This window comes from Micrasema longulum, unplaced genomic scaffold, assembly GCF_059751315.1.
Source record: "Micrasema longulum isolate JH-2025_06_02 unplaced genomic scaffold, ASM5975131v1 h1tg003635l, whole genome shotgun sequence".
NCBI lineage: Eukaryota > Metazoa > Arthropoda > Insecta > Trichoptera > Brachycentridae > Micrasema > Micrasema longulum.
Window position 1 is genome coordinate 30,680 of NW_028280670.1, and position 16,084 is coordinate 46,763.

Below are 16,084 nucleotides of genomic sequence, written 5' to 3' on the forward strand. Positions count from 1 at the left end.
GTTCAAACAAAACATTTATTGCTACACAAAAGGAAAAATAATGGAAAATGCCGCCTTTTTTCTTACACTCCTCATATATGCATAATGTATTATTTATCACGTGACCCCGATGTGTTTTACTTTCCGAAACATGAATTTTTAAAATGATACTCGTTTGAGGCTTTTATATTTTCATATTTTAAAAGGTCACGATTTGAAAAGGTCTACTCGGACGTTTATTTTTTAAATTTATTCATTTAAATGGCAAATGCATTATAAACTAATGCTTTGGTAAAAAAAAGCAAAGGCCATTACTGAAAATGCATGTTTTTAAAATATTTTATACGATGCAGCAAAATGCACTTATTTTCTACAGTATTTCTCACTGACATGAATTTTTGTAAAACATTATGATGATTTGGACACGTAAAACAAATGAACATCAAAAGAACTCATTATTTAGCCAAATAATTTTTGGCCATTTTCAACGAGTTTTTGGTAAATAACAGACTTTTATCAGATATTAACGGAATTGCGGCTGGGAAGGGTTCAAACCTGGGACCTTTGATCCGTGAGTTCACACTGCAACTTTAATTGTACAATTTTAAAATTTAAAAATAAAAAAATTCGTGATGATTTGCCTTATGATGATAAGAAATGTATTTTTCTATTAAAAAAAACCGTAATTATAACTTGTTTGACAAAACGTTCCGCTATTTCATTTTACGAAAATCAACAAATGTCCGAATTCAATAAGAGATACTTATTTGCTAATGCAGAAAGGTGAATGTCGACATTCTTAGTATAAATTTAAAGTGGTCTTTAGCCAGCTGATGAAGCACTAGTAATACATTTATATGGTTTTGTAAATTTACAAGCAAAATATTTAAAAAAAAACAGTTTTTAAGCCCTGTAAATGTATATTTATTTTTCATATTTTGCAATTCCTTTCTCTGAGGTGCGTTATTATCTATCTACAATAAGTTAATATTGATTACTTAAGCCATGGAATTGTTTAATTCATAACGTTTGCATTTTCCCTCGGGGAAAATTAGGTACATATATATTAACGCATTTTAAATATAAAACTCAATTCAGAATTAACAATTTACAAAACAGAGGGCAATGTGAATTTATTAAACTTTCCAAAGAATCTTTTACAAGGCATTTAGCCCCGTGAAAATTATTAAGAGATAAAATGTAATTTGGTTGCATCGAAATCCCTTCATGAATTTATATTGAAGATGAAACAGAAAGCTTCGCTCGGAGTGGTTATGGTTATTTTATTTCAGGACAGAAAAATTCATAAAAGATTTTTACATTTTTCTAGAATTCAAAGTTTATATTACGTTATTCAAATAATAATGCGGGCATTGTTTGAACTAAAAACATAATATTATATGATATTACTAAGACAAAATTCATATTTTTCCAGATGTCTTTATACCAGAAAGGGATACAATATTGTTTGTATGGGACTTAAACCAAATCTACAAGAGTTTTAGTAAATAAATACGTATCCCAACATTTGAAAAGAGACGTTTAACCGTTTTGTTAAAAGAATATGGATGTCTAGGCATTAATGCGGCTTTCGATTTGTATTTGGATAGTTCAAATAATCACATTACACACTGTGTAACATTTGCTTTTATCTTTATATGGTGTATTTCAACAATTTAATTTCTTCAATTAAAAAATAAGTGAAAAAAACATCAAAATTATTCATCCAAATACATTCCTTCAAATGAATTATTGAGCCGTTTTTAACCAGCCGAAGCCACGTGGCTTCACGTAATTTTGATAATTTAAAAAATTTTCCAATTTTTATTTTTTAAAACTATTTCTAGTTAGTAGTATTTTTTTGTCATAAGGTCGAGGTAAGACTGTAATCTTCTATTAAATGTTTTTAAAGTGGAGTTTTCTTTGCTTTATTCTCGGATTAAAATGTTTTGCAATGGGACCTACTCACAATTTTGTTTTCTTGGCACATGTAATTTAAGAATAGAATATTGTTTCTTAATTGGATAATCTAAAACACATTTAATAACGATGAAGAGACGGGTACACCTTGAAATTTTTAATACTTTTTTGAGACCTTCTACCAAGACATGATAAACATATTGAAAAATTCAATGAAATAGTTGTTAAATAGTTACATCCACTATCGTCAGCCCTCTCGTGTCCAAAAGTGAACATTGACCTATCCTGAGCAAAACCGCATTCAACCACTTCATTCAACCTGTCTAATGCCATCAGACCACCTTGCCTGAGACCTGTCGACACTTCTGCCTGTTCTGAGTCGCTATCCCAGAAATTTAACGTACTGCGAATACCTTTAAAAATATTTCTAGATGCAACATCAATATGGGTTTTGCAGAAAAACGTTTTCATTCATAATATATAAAATAAAACTGTTTTAAATTGGCCTTGGTAATCGTGACGTCAAGTTTCGTGAAATATACGAGGATACAAATGAAACTAAAGACTAATCATCTTACCTTCACATAATAAAATGTAACGAAGATGCGCTGGGGTTGGTGGTGAGGATATGCAGGAGCTGATAGACGACAAAGAAGCCTAGATTATTTATTAACCAAAAATAATTAAAAAATATTTTTACTTAAAAACGAAACGTTCCGTTTATTTATTTTGAAACGATGGAACATTTTTGAATGTCAAAAACAGTATTAGAAAATATATACGCGTGTTTTAGGACCAGACCGCGACTCTTTGAAGTAACATTCCGCATGGTAAAGTAAAAAAAAATACAAAACTTATTCCATAACACATTTTTAATGATTTTCACTATCCGAAAATGTAAGTTAATACTTGATTTCTTGGTCTAGCATCCTTTACAAAACCCCTGACTCCTTGCCATCCCACCCGCTTTTCTTTTAAAAAGTAATTTTTTTTTAAATATTTTTTAAAATTTAAAATGCGATTTGAGAAATATTAATACGAACTTTTTTAAACCTCAACTATTAAATATATTCCTTTGAAGTTTCGTGGTATGGCCCTGAAAATCCATTTATTTTTTTACGTTTAGAACATATGTTTTCCTTGTTACATGAGAACTTTGCACAGCGCTAAAGAAGATTAACGGCCTTCAAATAGCAATCATCAATACGTGATATATAAGCACCCCAAGATAAAAGCATTTTTAGTATTCCATGTATGATTCAGTATAATTTTCATCTCTAGCTTTTTTTTAGATAAAATTACTCCATGCGTATAAAGTACCCTTTGCCATACTGTGAAAATAACAAACGGCCTAATAAGAAAAACTCTATCTGCATCTAAACTAATTAAACATCTTTACTTACTCTTATAGTGTCCAAGCTTCTCGACTGTGGAATCATCTCCCACCAATTATGAAATTATATTAAAGTGTGTTCACTACAGTAGATTTGTTTAAAAAATCACACCTCAAGAGACAATTTTTTTTTATTGCGTCGTATCTAGTGAATATATGTATATCAATGGCCAAGAAAGACAAAGCTTAGTTATGTTTCTATTTTTTATACACATTGACAGGAGCTAAAAAATGGACTTTTTACATAAACATACGATAAATCATTGATTTTAAACAAATAAATTTGTTTTTAACCAATTTTTTTTTCTACCGACTGGTTTTAAAATTACACAAGCTTTTTAACCAAGGTTTAATTTACTAATAAATGTTATCCAATTTTTTTTACAGGTATTAAAAAATATAACATCGAAATATGTGGAGGTAATAAGTCAAGTTGTTTTGCATAAGATTTGAAGTCAGATGGATTTTATCTTTAAAATTTAACAAAGTGGTCAAAATGAAATGGTTATTTGGTAATTTATTATTTTTTTATTAACATAAATGATTTTTTTTAATTTCTTAGATTTCCAAGATGCCTAATTTGAGTTAAATACGAATAAATTTTAATCCAGTGTCTTTATTGAAGTACTGATTATCAAATGGTTTGCGAATTATTTTTTAAAAAACTATTTAGGCACCTCGAGTGTTTTTTTTCTTTACCATAATTGTTTATTATATTTTTTCCAATGTAGATTGAATCACAGTCAACAATTTAATTGGTAAATGCTAGATTCATTATATTTAGGAATTTTATCTTTGTAATTTTTTTAACAATATTCCTATTTTATTAGTTGTGTGGAATGCAGGTTTAATGTTTGATGGTATAAAATCAGATAATTATTTTAAAAATTGACATTGAAGAAAAGAATTCGCCTCCATTGTTTAGGTGGGATAGCTTTATTCATTTTGCGAGAAGAATATAAATATTAAATTATAAATTTACATTTTTTTAAATGTAATATTTCATGACAATATTTGAGTTTGTCCAAATGTTTGAAGACAAAGGACTGGATTTCACCCCCTCAGGAGTCATTAACATTAACAAATTACAACTGGGATGGAGAATACCTTAAAAAGGGAATAAGATTATCTGGAGTCAGTCTTTCAGGTATATCCAGGTCTGTTATAAGTTTTTCTCTTTTTTTTCTCCATTTTTTGCAATCAAATACCGTGCGTTCTGCATCGTCTTGTGATTCATTGCAGTACATGCATCCTTCTGATTCGGCTTTTTTGTTTTTTTTTCAAATATTTATAGAATACTCTATGACTTGTAAGGCACTGGGTCATTCGAGGGCTTATGACCTAGAATGACCTAAATGCTTAGACTTCCATATTCTTTTTTAAAGGTATTCTCCATCCCAGTTGTAATTTGTTAATATTTCATCAATTAAGTTCTTAACATATCTGTGGCAACTTTATAAACGTCACACGCGACGTCGTGCGCCAGGTCCGAGCGACAGACACTAGGAGAAGCGTTTTGGCTGTGTTCGGTGACATGTTCTTTGGACAAAAACTTGATTTAATTTTTATTGTTATGATTTCATACTTTTTCTTAACCGCTTCATTTTACGTTTTACAAATTAAATTCTTTGTGTTTTTAAAAAAAAAAATTTATTCCCTATTATATTAAGTTAAGTTAAGTTTATATATGGTATCTTTTATATTAATAAAAGATAATAAAACTGTAAGTACAATCATTTACTCTATCTGTGCATTACACATACCATGTTAGTCTAAAGATTTATCCAAAACGAGTGTGAAGTAAAAAACGTTCTCACGAGACGATTTTTACGGAACGATATCAACGCGGATAAATATTTAGTAATTTATTAGGAACCTACTAGGCAGTCGACATAACCTGACGTTTAGTAGGTAACAAACACCACCATACATCCATTATGATTGGCAATTTGTTTTATTGTGTTAAGTTCTTTATTGAAATTGGTATCAGCTAGTGAAATAAATATCTCACTGTACAGGTTTTTACATTATCGCCATAAGCGTTTATTTAATTTCTTAGTTGGCTTCATAATATAACAAAATTTAATTATATTTTAAATAACTCAAATTTCTCAATTGATTAACCTTTCAAAGTTTCTAGAACCAGCAAAGTAAGCCAGCCTTTCTAGTAAATGAATAAACATGATTATGGAATTCGATATCAGAATTGTTTTGTGATTATACCAATGCAAGAGGTTGTTTATAATCTGGTTTGGGTTGAAATGTGCCCGCTTTAAAATAATTAGTTTTGCTTGAACCTAGCCTTATTTGTATTCAACTTCAGACAACTCCTCCAAAACACTTGAAATTAATCAATTGAGGTCAGTGCAACTTTACTGAAGTTTGTATTTATTACAAAACAGAGAAACGTTTTCTAGAAAACGAGTGAACTACTCAAATGCATAAAAAATAATTGAATGGGCTAAAATTTAGCCATAAATCTCTCCAACAATTTCAAAAATTAAAAAAATTGCTCATATTAATGATTTAAATCTAGTTGGTATTTTAATAATAAAACATTTGTGGTGCAAAATTAGATGGAGTAAGTGAGCATTTTTTATTTAACTTTCCAATTTTCGTTTATTTGACAAACGTGATGTTAATTTACTTAACTATTTTTGTATTTATAATTTTTCTGAGACAATTTTTCAAAATTTGAAAATGCATAAACATGCTTTTTGGCTGGTATCAACGTGCACTTTTTATGAAATTATATTTTCAAAAAATGTTTAATCTTGTAATCTAGTTTAAAATAAGGATAGTGTTCACGCCAGCTGGTGCAGGATTCTCGCATCTATGGTCTCGCCAATCTCGAGTGACATGCGAATAAAAAAAAAGACACAGCTTCTTCAAAATACTATTTAGTTTTCAAATTCCGAAATGTCACATAAATTACAATTGAAAACTGTTTGATAAAGTTGCGCGTTAAAACCACAGGGTAATCACGCCCTCACACTCGTAACTTGTAACACCCGAGGATGCGTACAACCCTCGCCTGTCACTTAGGATCTTCCATCATCGTCTCTAGAGACTTTATAATCAATGTCATAGAAATAATAAGTATAGCAACTGTCCTAAAAGAAAACCGCAGTTTTTTATTAAATGATTACGTCGGTCAACACATTTACCTAATACACGTAACACTCAAGTGCGTACAGGCCTTGTCTGTTTTGGTCTGACTATCCATCAGCAACTTTATAAGCACACTTGCAGACTCCAAGACGAAGACTGAAGCTTGTCACCCTCCTACAAGCTTTCCAAAAACCTATTTCAATTGCATTCCACAAAAAATAATACTGACATTTTAGTATCAACCAAAATATTTCTGAGACCTGAGACGTATTACAAGGTTTTTTTTCGTCAGTAAATTAAATTATATGTGACATCCTAGAACAAAAAACAATAAACTTAACTAGTATTTTATTGCTTAAGTATAGGACAAATGCCAAGTTCTTTGAAATATTACATTGAAAAAAGGGTACAAAGTTTACACAGTAAAATAAATATATCAACTTCAGTAGAAAATATTTAAATGGACATAAAACAAAAATTCACTATATGCGACACTTTTGAAAGAAAACAACATGTTACAAGGCGAAACAACATATCCGAAATCACTAGGCGGTATGCAACATTTACTAATAAAAGTTTATATTACAACAGAGATGAATAAAATTTTAGAGAAGGTAATTTGGAAGTCTAGGCATCTACAAGACTTATGCCCTGTCATTGGCTGGTTTAAGTGGCCATTTTACACTCTGTTTTACGTTATAGATTCCTAGACTTTGATATTACCTTCTCGAAAATGTTCTTTATCTCTGTTGTAATATGTTAATATTTACAGTTCCCCAGGGAATTGAATTCAGTCTTTTTCTACAAAAATTCGCACAAACTTTATAAGAATTGAATAAGATAAATAAAAATAAAAATTATGTATTATATTAATAAATACAGATATTATGTATAAATATTGTCAGTAAAAGTGTTCTTTACGTTTTATTTATTTATCAAAAATAAAAAAACAAACATTAAAATACAAATTATCAAGTCCTACTGAACTGCATAAAATACAGTTCGTCAGCAGGTGCTTATAGTTAAGTTCTAATATATATACATAATCTTATCTCCTTAATTTTATAATATATAAAAACATTTATTACTATGGAAAAAAAAATGTATTCCCATGTGCATCGAAAATATGTTACACGTAGAAAAAAAAAATTGTCCAAATAAAAAAGAAAAACTTTTGTAAAGATGTAAAGGGTTTTTTTTTCAATCAGTTAGATATAGAAAAGTCGGTAAACTTTTGGTGTAAACATACTTTTTCCGCTTTTTTCCAAACTAACGTCTCTTTATCATGTTGTTATACTTTTGGTGCTAATTTTCATATTTTGAAAAAAACGGACACTACGTATGTTAATAGTTAATAAAAATATTAACTGACATTTACTTAAGTTTTAACCACAGAGTTAATGCTTTTAATACTAATAACATTATTATGTCAGCGTGCGTCGTATTCCGAGTATAAACACTAATTGGTACATGATTACAACATCAAGTTTACTAGTATAGAAGAGCTAGCTGTTCATAGATATTGTAATAAATATGACAAAAGGACACTGCAATACAGCCTAACTAAAATATTTAACATGTTACCAAACAATATTAAGAACAGTGAGTTAAAATACAGAATTGAGACGTAGGCTCGAATTATGGCTAATGGAAAAAAGTTTTTTGTGCAATTGATAGTTTTTAATTTTTAATAAGATAATTAAATACAAAATATGGTATAGTTTTAAATGTTTTTCAAATAAAATTGTGATTAATGTAGTATAAAAAATCGAAGCAGTATATAAAAACCTGCTGACGAGTCGTATGCTTACAATTCAGCAAGACTTTAATTTTAAGACAATTGTTTAATTTAAAAAAAAACGAATACGTGTTATTTAAAATTTCCTATCCTCATTGTTTTTTCATAAACGCATTTTTTTATTTGTTTTAAATCCAGTTTCAACGATGTCACGAAAGCAATGAAACCGGCCACTGTTTATTCTTAATTATTGTATCATCATCATCATCATTTCCTTTCTGCACCTAATGGTGCAAAGGGCGCTGTATTGGTAAACCAATCGCAGCATATCTCGATCAACTTTGTAACATGAAAGTAATGTGATCAGTCTAACTCTTCAGGTACTAGTCCAGGGACCATGAAATATTCTAGTGTGAAAACACACAAATATCACATAAATATTTCATTTCAACCATGTCGGGAATCGAACCTGAGACCTCTTGCATGGTAGACAAATTCGCTGACTATTAAATCAATACCACGAATTTGTGAATCACTCGTTTTTTATTCCTAAAATAAATTGACTTTGACTTTGATTTTTACTCTTTTATTTCGAAATAATTACTTTACACGGAAAGTTCAAACAATGAATAATAATTCCACTTGACCTATTTTTATCTCCTGTAGCTTAGTGATTTTACATAGAGATAGTTTACGTTTTGCATTTTAATCAAAATGGAACGTGTTTGCATGGCAAAATTGTCAAGGAGTCACAATGTTAACGATAAAAAAACACCAATAAACGCATTACGACCGCGAAAAAACTGCTTAATTTAAATCTAAATTGTGATTCATATTTAAGACACACTTTCAACGTGAAATAATATAAATCGTACAATCAAAACACAATTATTTTAAAACAATAATATAAACACATTAATTACAATCACACGCAAGAGTTTCACGACTGAAAACAAAAAATACAATTAAACTAAATAAAAAATTAGCTAATAATGGAAAAAATGATATTTTAAAAATATTTTATTATTATTATTATTATTATTTTTTATTATTTTTTGCACCACAACAGGCCAGGAGGCCTAATTACAGTGGTGAATTACATCACAGAGCACCCAGGCTTGAGAAAAATCACATTTTAATTTTTGTGTTCTCACCGGGAATCGAACCCGGAACCTTCCGTGCGTGAGTCAAGCGTCTTGACCACTACACCACGGAGGCCGCCTTATTTAAAATATTAATAACTTATATTGACCGTACGAATTTGAAATTAATAATTGATTTTATAACGGTGATGTCAATTTAATGAAATTGACATTATTGTGAAAAAATCAATTATAGATAATATAATTTCAATTTTTAAGATTTTTTGACAAAAACTTAATTAAATAATATAAAATAGAATGAGATGTATCGTCATGAGAAAATATGAATTCATTAAAATATATTTCTTCACCCTTTAGGTCGCTATTTTTTTTTTTTTTTTTTTTGCATTTCAGAAGGGGAAACGCTCTCATTATAACTACTTCCAACCTAAAAATATAATTCAAACGCGTAACAACACAGTTTTTATTTTTGTGTTTGTGCTATTGTTCTCATATATCGAAAAAATCAATAATGTATAAATGTTTAACTGAAAATTATGATTGAAGTTTTATAAAAAAGGCATGTGGTTGTGAAATTTTGTAAGAAAATAGAAATAGTCATGGGTTCACTAATACAATCGCATATTTATCGATCCGAAAACAATGCAATAAATCCGCTTGTTTGTGGAGCATTATGCGAGATTTTGCCCGTAAAAAAAGTCACAACTGTCACAAAAAGGACAAATCATCTGATTATTCTGATGAATGGTTTTATATCTCACTATATGTCCAGGTAGATAAATATTAAAGTTTTGTGTGTGGAATCGAACCAAAACTCTGGATGAGTGTTTTCAACTCGGTGGCTACTCTCAGGTAAAAATCGTGAATGAGGAAATCAAGTGGAGATTAGTCCGCCCCTTGGCGAGATGGACGTAAAATACTGATTTTGTAGTTTGTTTCAACTGCATTGCTTCTGGATTGACTCTTGAAATGTAGGACCAATCACCTTAGCTCCATATAACCGCCAAAAGTTTTTTACAAAGGTCATGGGGAATGCTGTGAAGTTTTAGTTAGCCCGAATGTGCATCAACTCTGACCTCGGTCGCTCTCAAATAATGAAACATTATTAACTGATCTTCATAACGTAAACATTATAAACAAATGCAACCAATCATTTTTATCTACAAACAAAGTTGCTGCCTTTGGGAAACGAATGATGATTTTTGTGTCAACTTGTAAACGGGGGGTACCCAAAAGAAATCAAACTAACATTGCGGTGGGCGGAGTTTTACTGATAATATCATGTAGAGCTGTATTTTATCAGTCAGAATCCTAAGCGTCGTGGAGAAGGTTTCGTTTAGCCGGTGTGGTTTTTTTGGCAGTTATTTTGTGTTCTTGCCGTTTTTGACATGGATGATTTGAAAAACTGGCACGAAAACTCTTGTATTGTTAACAACGGCCTAGAAACAGAATACTATGAGAAAAACTCAAGTGTTTGAGTGGTTTTTCTGTTTTAAAACAATTGAAATGTTCTGAACGTGCTTCGATAAACTTAAATCAACAAAAATGACGTTTTAATTCGCCAAATTATCTTAGTAAACCAATAACATGCCACCATAGAAGTTACGGAGCTATCTAATGTGACTTGAAGTTGAAAATTTGGTGATGACAAGGACGTATGCCAAATTTGATCTCACACAGACTTCTTTGTGCATCAATTTTCATATAAGTGTACTTGCTTATACATAATAAATAATTTATTACAAAAATATTTACGTTTATAAAAAAAAAAAAAACCTATTTAATATTCATCAACTCAATAGAAGCCCTATTGTCCACGGCACTTATTCAATAAGTCCAATTTTCGTGTGATTTTTTTTTAGTATTCTTCTAGTATTAGCTTTGATTTGCTGAATCTGGACTTCTTGCTTTCTACGGCTTTGGATGTCATATGGCTAAACGTTTACAAATAGTTAATTTCTAGTCGATAAGTTTAAAAATATTTCAAATCATAAAGCGAGAAGTGTTAACCCTTTATGCTGATTAGTTTTTTATGTATGAGTACCATCATATTATATATAACTGAAGTGTTTACCCGAACAGGATTGTAATCTTTTATAGCGTGTAACAATTGGCGATAGTCGTCTGTTTCTACGTTGCAATTATTATTATAACAGGGGTTTTTTTTTTTATGTGTGAATAATACCAAAATATTTGTCTCATATTACGACTAATGCGCTTGGTTTGACTAGCAAATTGGTATTTTCAAATCAACCAATAACAATGCTGAAATGATTCTAGTATTGAAATGAAAAACGATAATACTTCAATATAGAGTCAATTCGTCATATTGAGTAAGCTTTGTGCTTTGTAAGCACATTAATAAGATTGTTGACGGTTTTATGTTTTGTCAACCCTACAGAACCCCATTTATGAGCATGTTAAATTGGTGAATGTGAAGTATTTTTAAACCATTGAAATACATTCAAACATGTCGTTTACAATTATTCATTTGATATGGTTATTTTGAACGCTAAATAAACGAACTTTGATTATTAAAATTAAATCAATATTTATTATTAACGTTAATTTAGGTTTGAGTTCCAAACATATTTCAAATTAGTCGTACAAGATAAACAAGTATGTTGATTTGTCAACCATATTGGAGGATTAAAGTTTATTAAATTTGACACAAAACTTTTTTATACCAGACGTACAACGATAAGAATACATGTTTAAATTTATTCTGTAAAAATATTTTACCCAAAAGTTTGCTGATATTATTTTAATGATTTTTTAGCCAAAACTAATTTATGTACAAACATATTATAGCAACATTTATTTAACACCACCTTAATGAACAATTTCTTATTCACAGCCTAAAAAAAGTAATATACTTTAAAGAGGATATCATTATTGGTCTCGTATTTCAACCTACCAACCAAAAAAATGTAAAACTAAAATATTCTTTGATAACTTTGAAATTTCTTAACGTTGATCCAAGAGATAAAGAGAATTTACTATTCCATATCAACAATAAATGTAACATATTTTCTTAATCATAAAATTAACGTTTTGTTTCCGCAAAAGAGTTTTAATTATAATTTACGTTCGTTGCAATAATTCAAAATGAGGTTTTATCATTTTATTCATTAACTGATTGAATTGTTGTAGTAAACCATGTGACTTTCCCCAAAAAAACCCAAAACAGATAAAATAATCAAGATTAATTGAAAAGGTAAATTAATTAAAATAAATTAAGCTGTTAAATAACTATCAATATTATATGCCTGAAATATGCGGTAAGTATAATCGCTTTATTGTTTTGATTTTTTAATTTTAAACGTTATCTATTGATAATTTTAATTATTTCACTTACCACCTATACCTTGTGATTTTTGACAAAGCCTGTATGATATTTACAATAGATCAAAATGTTAGACAATAGTTTTGTGTATACATAAATTAAAACAAGAGCCTCACAAAGGTGCTTTTGACTTAGTGACAATTCTTAGTAAAAGTTTGCGACCTGCAAATAATTTAACTTTAATTAATTGTATTAAATTATTTCATTAGATATTAATGCGTTAATGAAACGTTCTGCATCTTCTTCCTTCTTGATTAGATTTCTTAAGCAACGCCTTAACTATAACGATGGAACATTACAGAAGGATCAGCCGGAACGTTTTCACCGGAAATTGAAAAGTCTGAAGGCTTTCACGCTGTTTCTGGACGCTGGAAATGTAATATTATTGCATGCTTGCATGAACGGAATGTGTTCTGTGAAGCTAACATTTTATTAGATGGTTTATTCCATATTCCACTCGTAACATGATATAAGATTAGAGAGAAAAATATCATGTGGAAGAGCTTAAAATGAATCAAACATAATTTTTATTGTAATTTTATGAGATTAATTTACGTGGGTGTACAAAACGTTGATTAGACACGAAAACAATACAAAAATAAACACAATTTTTTGATAAACAATTAAAAGATAAACACTCTCACATAAACAGTTAAAAACTTAATAACAATAAAAAAACACGCTCATTAAAAAAAAATTACATAATTTAAGTTTTTACCAATATAAAATATTACTTTGTTTTAACTATTAAAATTATTTTACTTTATCGACTGGTATTTCAGGTCTATATAAAGCTGTAATAAAAATATTACAAACATCGTATAAATTACATGGAATTTATTTTAAATAAAAACCTAGAAGTTGTTTCGCAACTTTACAATTGATTGTTTATTTTATTTTGTTTAAATTTTGTTGCATTATATTTTTTAAATCATTGACTACTATCTCTATTTCAATCTTAGTTTAGAAAGAAATATCGTTATTTAAAAAAAGGTTATTATGAATAATCCTATAATGAGCAGTTTTTACTCTTAAGGATGGTTTATGTTTTTTTTTTGTTTTATTTGTGATATCTAATTTATTTTATCACTTAGGACTATGTAACACATGTTACAAGACGCAAAAATATGCCAGTAACTCAGAGTAATAATTTGCTCCCGCTCATAGTGTCGCCCTTACGGACAAAAACGATTCGATGATTATCAATAACGAAGTTAGCTACAGTTTACAGTGACGAGTACAACAGTACAACGGATCGTAGACACTCGTCGGGTCAAAAATTGCAATCGCAAATCGAAACCGTCTGTTACACGTGTGTTGTTACACTGAAAGTCAAACTAAATTTGGAACGCAGTTTATTTCTGCAATAGAGCGAAAGAGCATCTCTATAGCGGAAGCGAATTATTACTCCGAGGACATTACACTTTTTCGCAACCATTAAAATCGATACGTTTATTAATAGTGATTTTCTCTTTTTTTCAGATGCGCTAAAATAAAATCGTAAGATATGAACGTGAAGATGTCTGTACCAAATGACGGCGCGGAGGTTGCTACCAATTCAGGCTACGGTAGCAACGATGAGACCACAAGTCTGTTGGTTCATACTCCATCAGTTACCGTGATAACTTCTGCTCCCACTGACAAAGAGAGCAATGGACCTTCCGTCAGTAATAAACACAATTCTTCCAAGCCTGTCCTTATGCGACAAGACTGCACCGCAAGGTATTTGACATCACCTTATCCACAGCTATCAGGAAGTGGTGGTTTAGGCGGCAGCGAAGAAAGCGCAACTTCTATAAGAATAGAAGAATCAAGCACTAGATCCGTTCCCGACATTGAGCTTCATTGCCGGCTTGATAATGTACCGGGAGCAGCTGTGGATCGGCCGCATATATTTACATCACCTGTCATAACAGTTCCGGCAGGTTGCCGGCAGCGGGCATCTGCGAGCGGTTATCAGCTAATCCCCCACGCTTACACTAGATGCAGAGGCTGCGAAAGAAGAGCGTCAACAACCCCCGTATCATCTCTACAACTAGCTAGATCGGTCTCGAGGGAAAGCGTTCGATCAGCTTTACACTACCAGTGCGGTTGCAGCGCAATGCACTCCGGCGGGACATGTCCAACAATGTCGTCCATTGCACCCCCTACGGTTCTCTTAACAACTTCGCCTAACTCGCGAATTATCCGCCAGAGCTCGCAGCCCGAAGCCAGCGCCATTACGTGTTGCGGCGGCCATTGTGTGCACCAACACGCTCCTAGCGCCTCCCTGCGGCAGTTGAGAGAACCGGGAGAAGGGATCGCCGGCATAGCGGCGGACTCGCTCCGTATCAACGGGGCGATGAGGCAGTTTAGACAGGTAATGGTTGTGTTCTCGGCTAAAATGGAAATGCTTTCGATGTTTAATGTTCTGGAAACTTGTTTTCAGTTTCATAGATGGCAGTTTATCGGTCGTGTGGTATTTTGCGTTTAGAACAAATGAGAAAATGTGGGTATTTTGCAAAATTAAGAATATTTTCTTACGAAGTGTTACTATATACTACAAATTAATTTATTATTAACGTTGCTACATTTTTTTTAGATTAAATAAATGACCTTATAAAATTTTGCGTTTAGGTATAAATTTTTTTGACAAGACAAAACATTTGTCTAGTTATATTGTTTTAAATCATTTCATATAAAATAGCTGATGTTGCATTTTGTATATTCATGAACTTAAAACATATTTGCTAATATTGTGATTAACTGCATAGCTTATAAAATACGATTATTCTATTCAATCTACTTAACAACGTGTAAAATATTGATATTATCAGTATATCATAATTATTTTGTTTACCACGAAAATACAAAACTTATTTTTTATATTTTTGTACGTGCTGCAAAGATTTTATGCTATTATTTTTAATTCCGCAACTTGTTTTAAAAAATACGATGGTTAACATTTCTTTTTGTTAGAAACGGTCACTTTTTAAGAAAAATCTTTGGATTGCTTTATTTTATTTTTGAAATATCCAAATCGTCTTCACATATCCTTTTATAAGTTTCAGTACTTTGTGTCTTTAACATATTATGATAGTTTTAGCTGTCGTGTATGTATTTCGAAGAAAACTTTATCAACTTACACCTCTTAGAGTTTAACTTTGGTCTAGAAAAAGTAGTTAATTGGCAAGGAAAACATTCATCTTTCGTGTAAAAAGATTGTTTTAAACAAAATGAACGTGAGACATACGAATTAGTTAAAAGTTGATTTGTAATATAAATTTAATCCATTATTTTGAGTAATAAAATTATTTCTTTATTAGAATTTTTGTTAATATTTTACCATAAAACATTTAGTTATTTTTACTATATTAGCTAATTTAAGGCATTTATGTAAATACAATGCGATTTATCTTTTCACAATAAATGCAATTCGGTTGTATTACATTTTGAAAGAGCGAGCTTTGATTATATTGAAAATATGAATATTTATGAACGCCACTATAATTGGA

At 30.4% G+C, this 16,084-nt stretch overlaps 1 protein-coding gene across 1 annotated transcript; it reads left to right on the forward strand.

The window, feature by feature from the left end:
• The first annotated feature begins 14,109 nt into the window (after positions 1-14,109).
• On the forward strand, positions 14,110-15,063 carry LOC148270642 (small conductance calcium-activated potassium channel protein-like). The gene has a single exon (XM_088242320.1). It carries the CDS (start codon positions 14,110-14,112, stop codon positions 15,061-15,063), a length of 954 nt encoding a protein of 317 aa, XP_088098446.1.
• The last annotated feature ends 1,021 nt before the right edge of the window (positions 15,064-16,084 follow it).

Coding starts and splice junctions, on each gene's coding strand:
- LOC148270642 (XM_088242320.1), top strand. CDS start 14,110: ATGTCTGTACCAAATGACGGCGCGGAGGTTGCTACCAATTCAGGCTAC.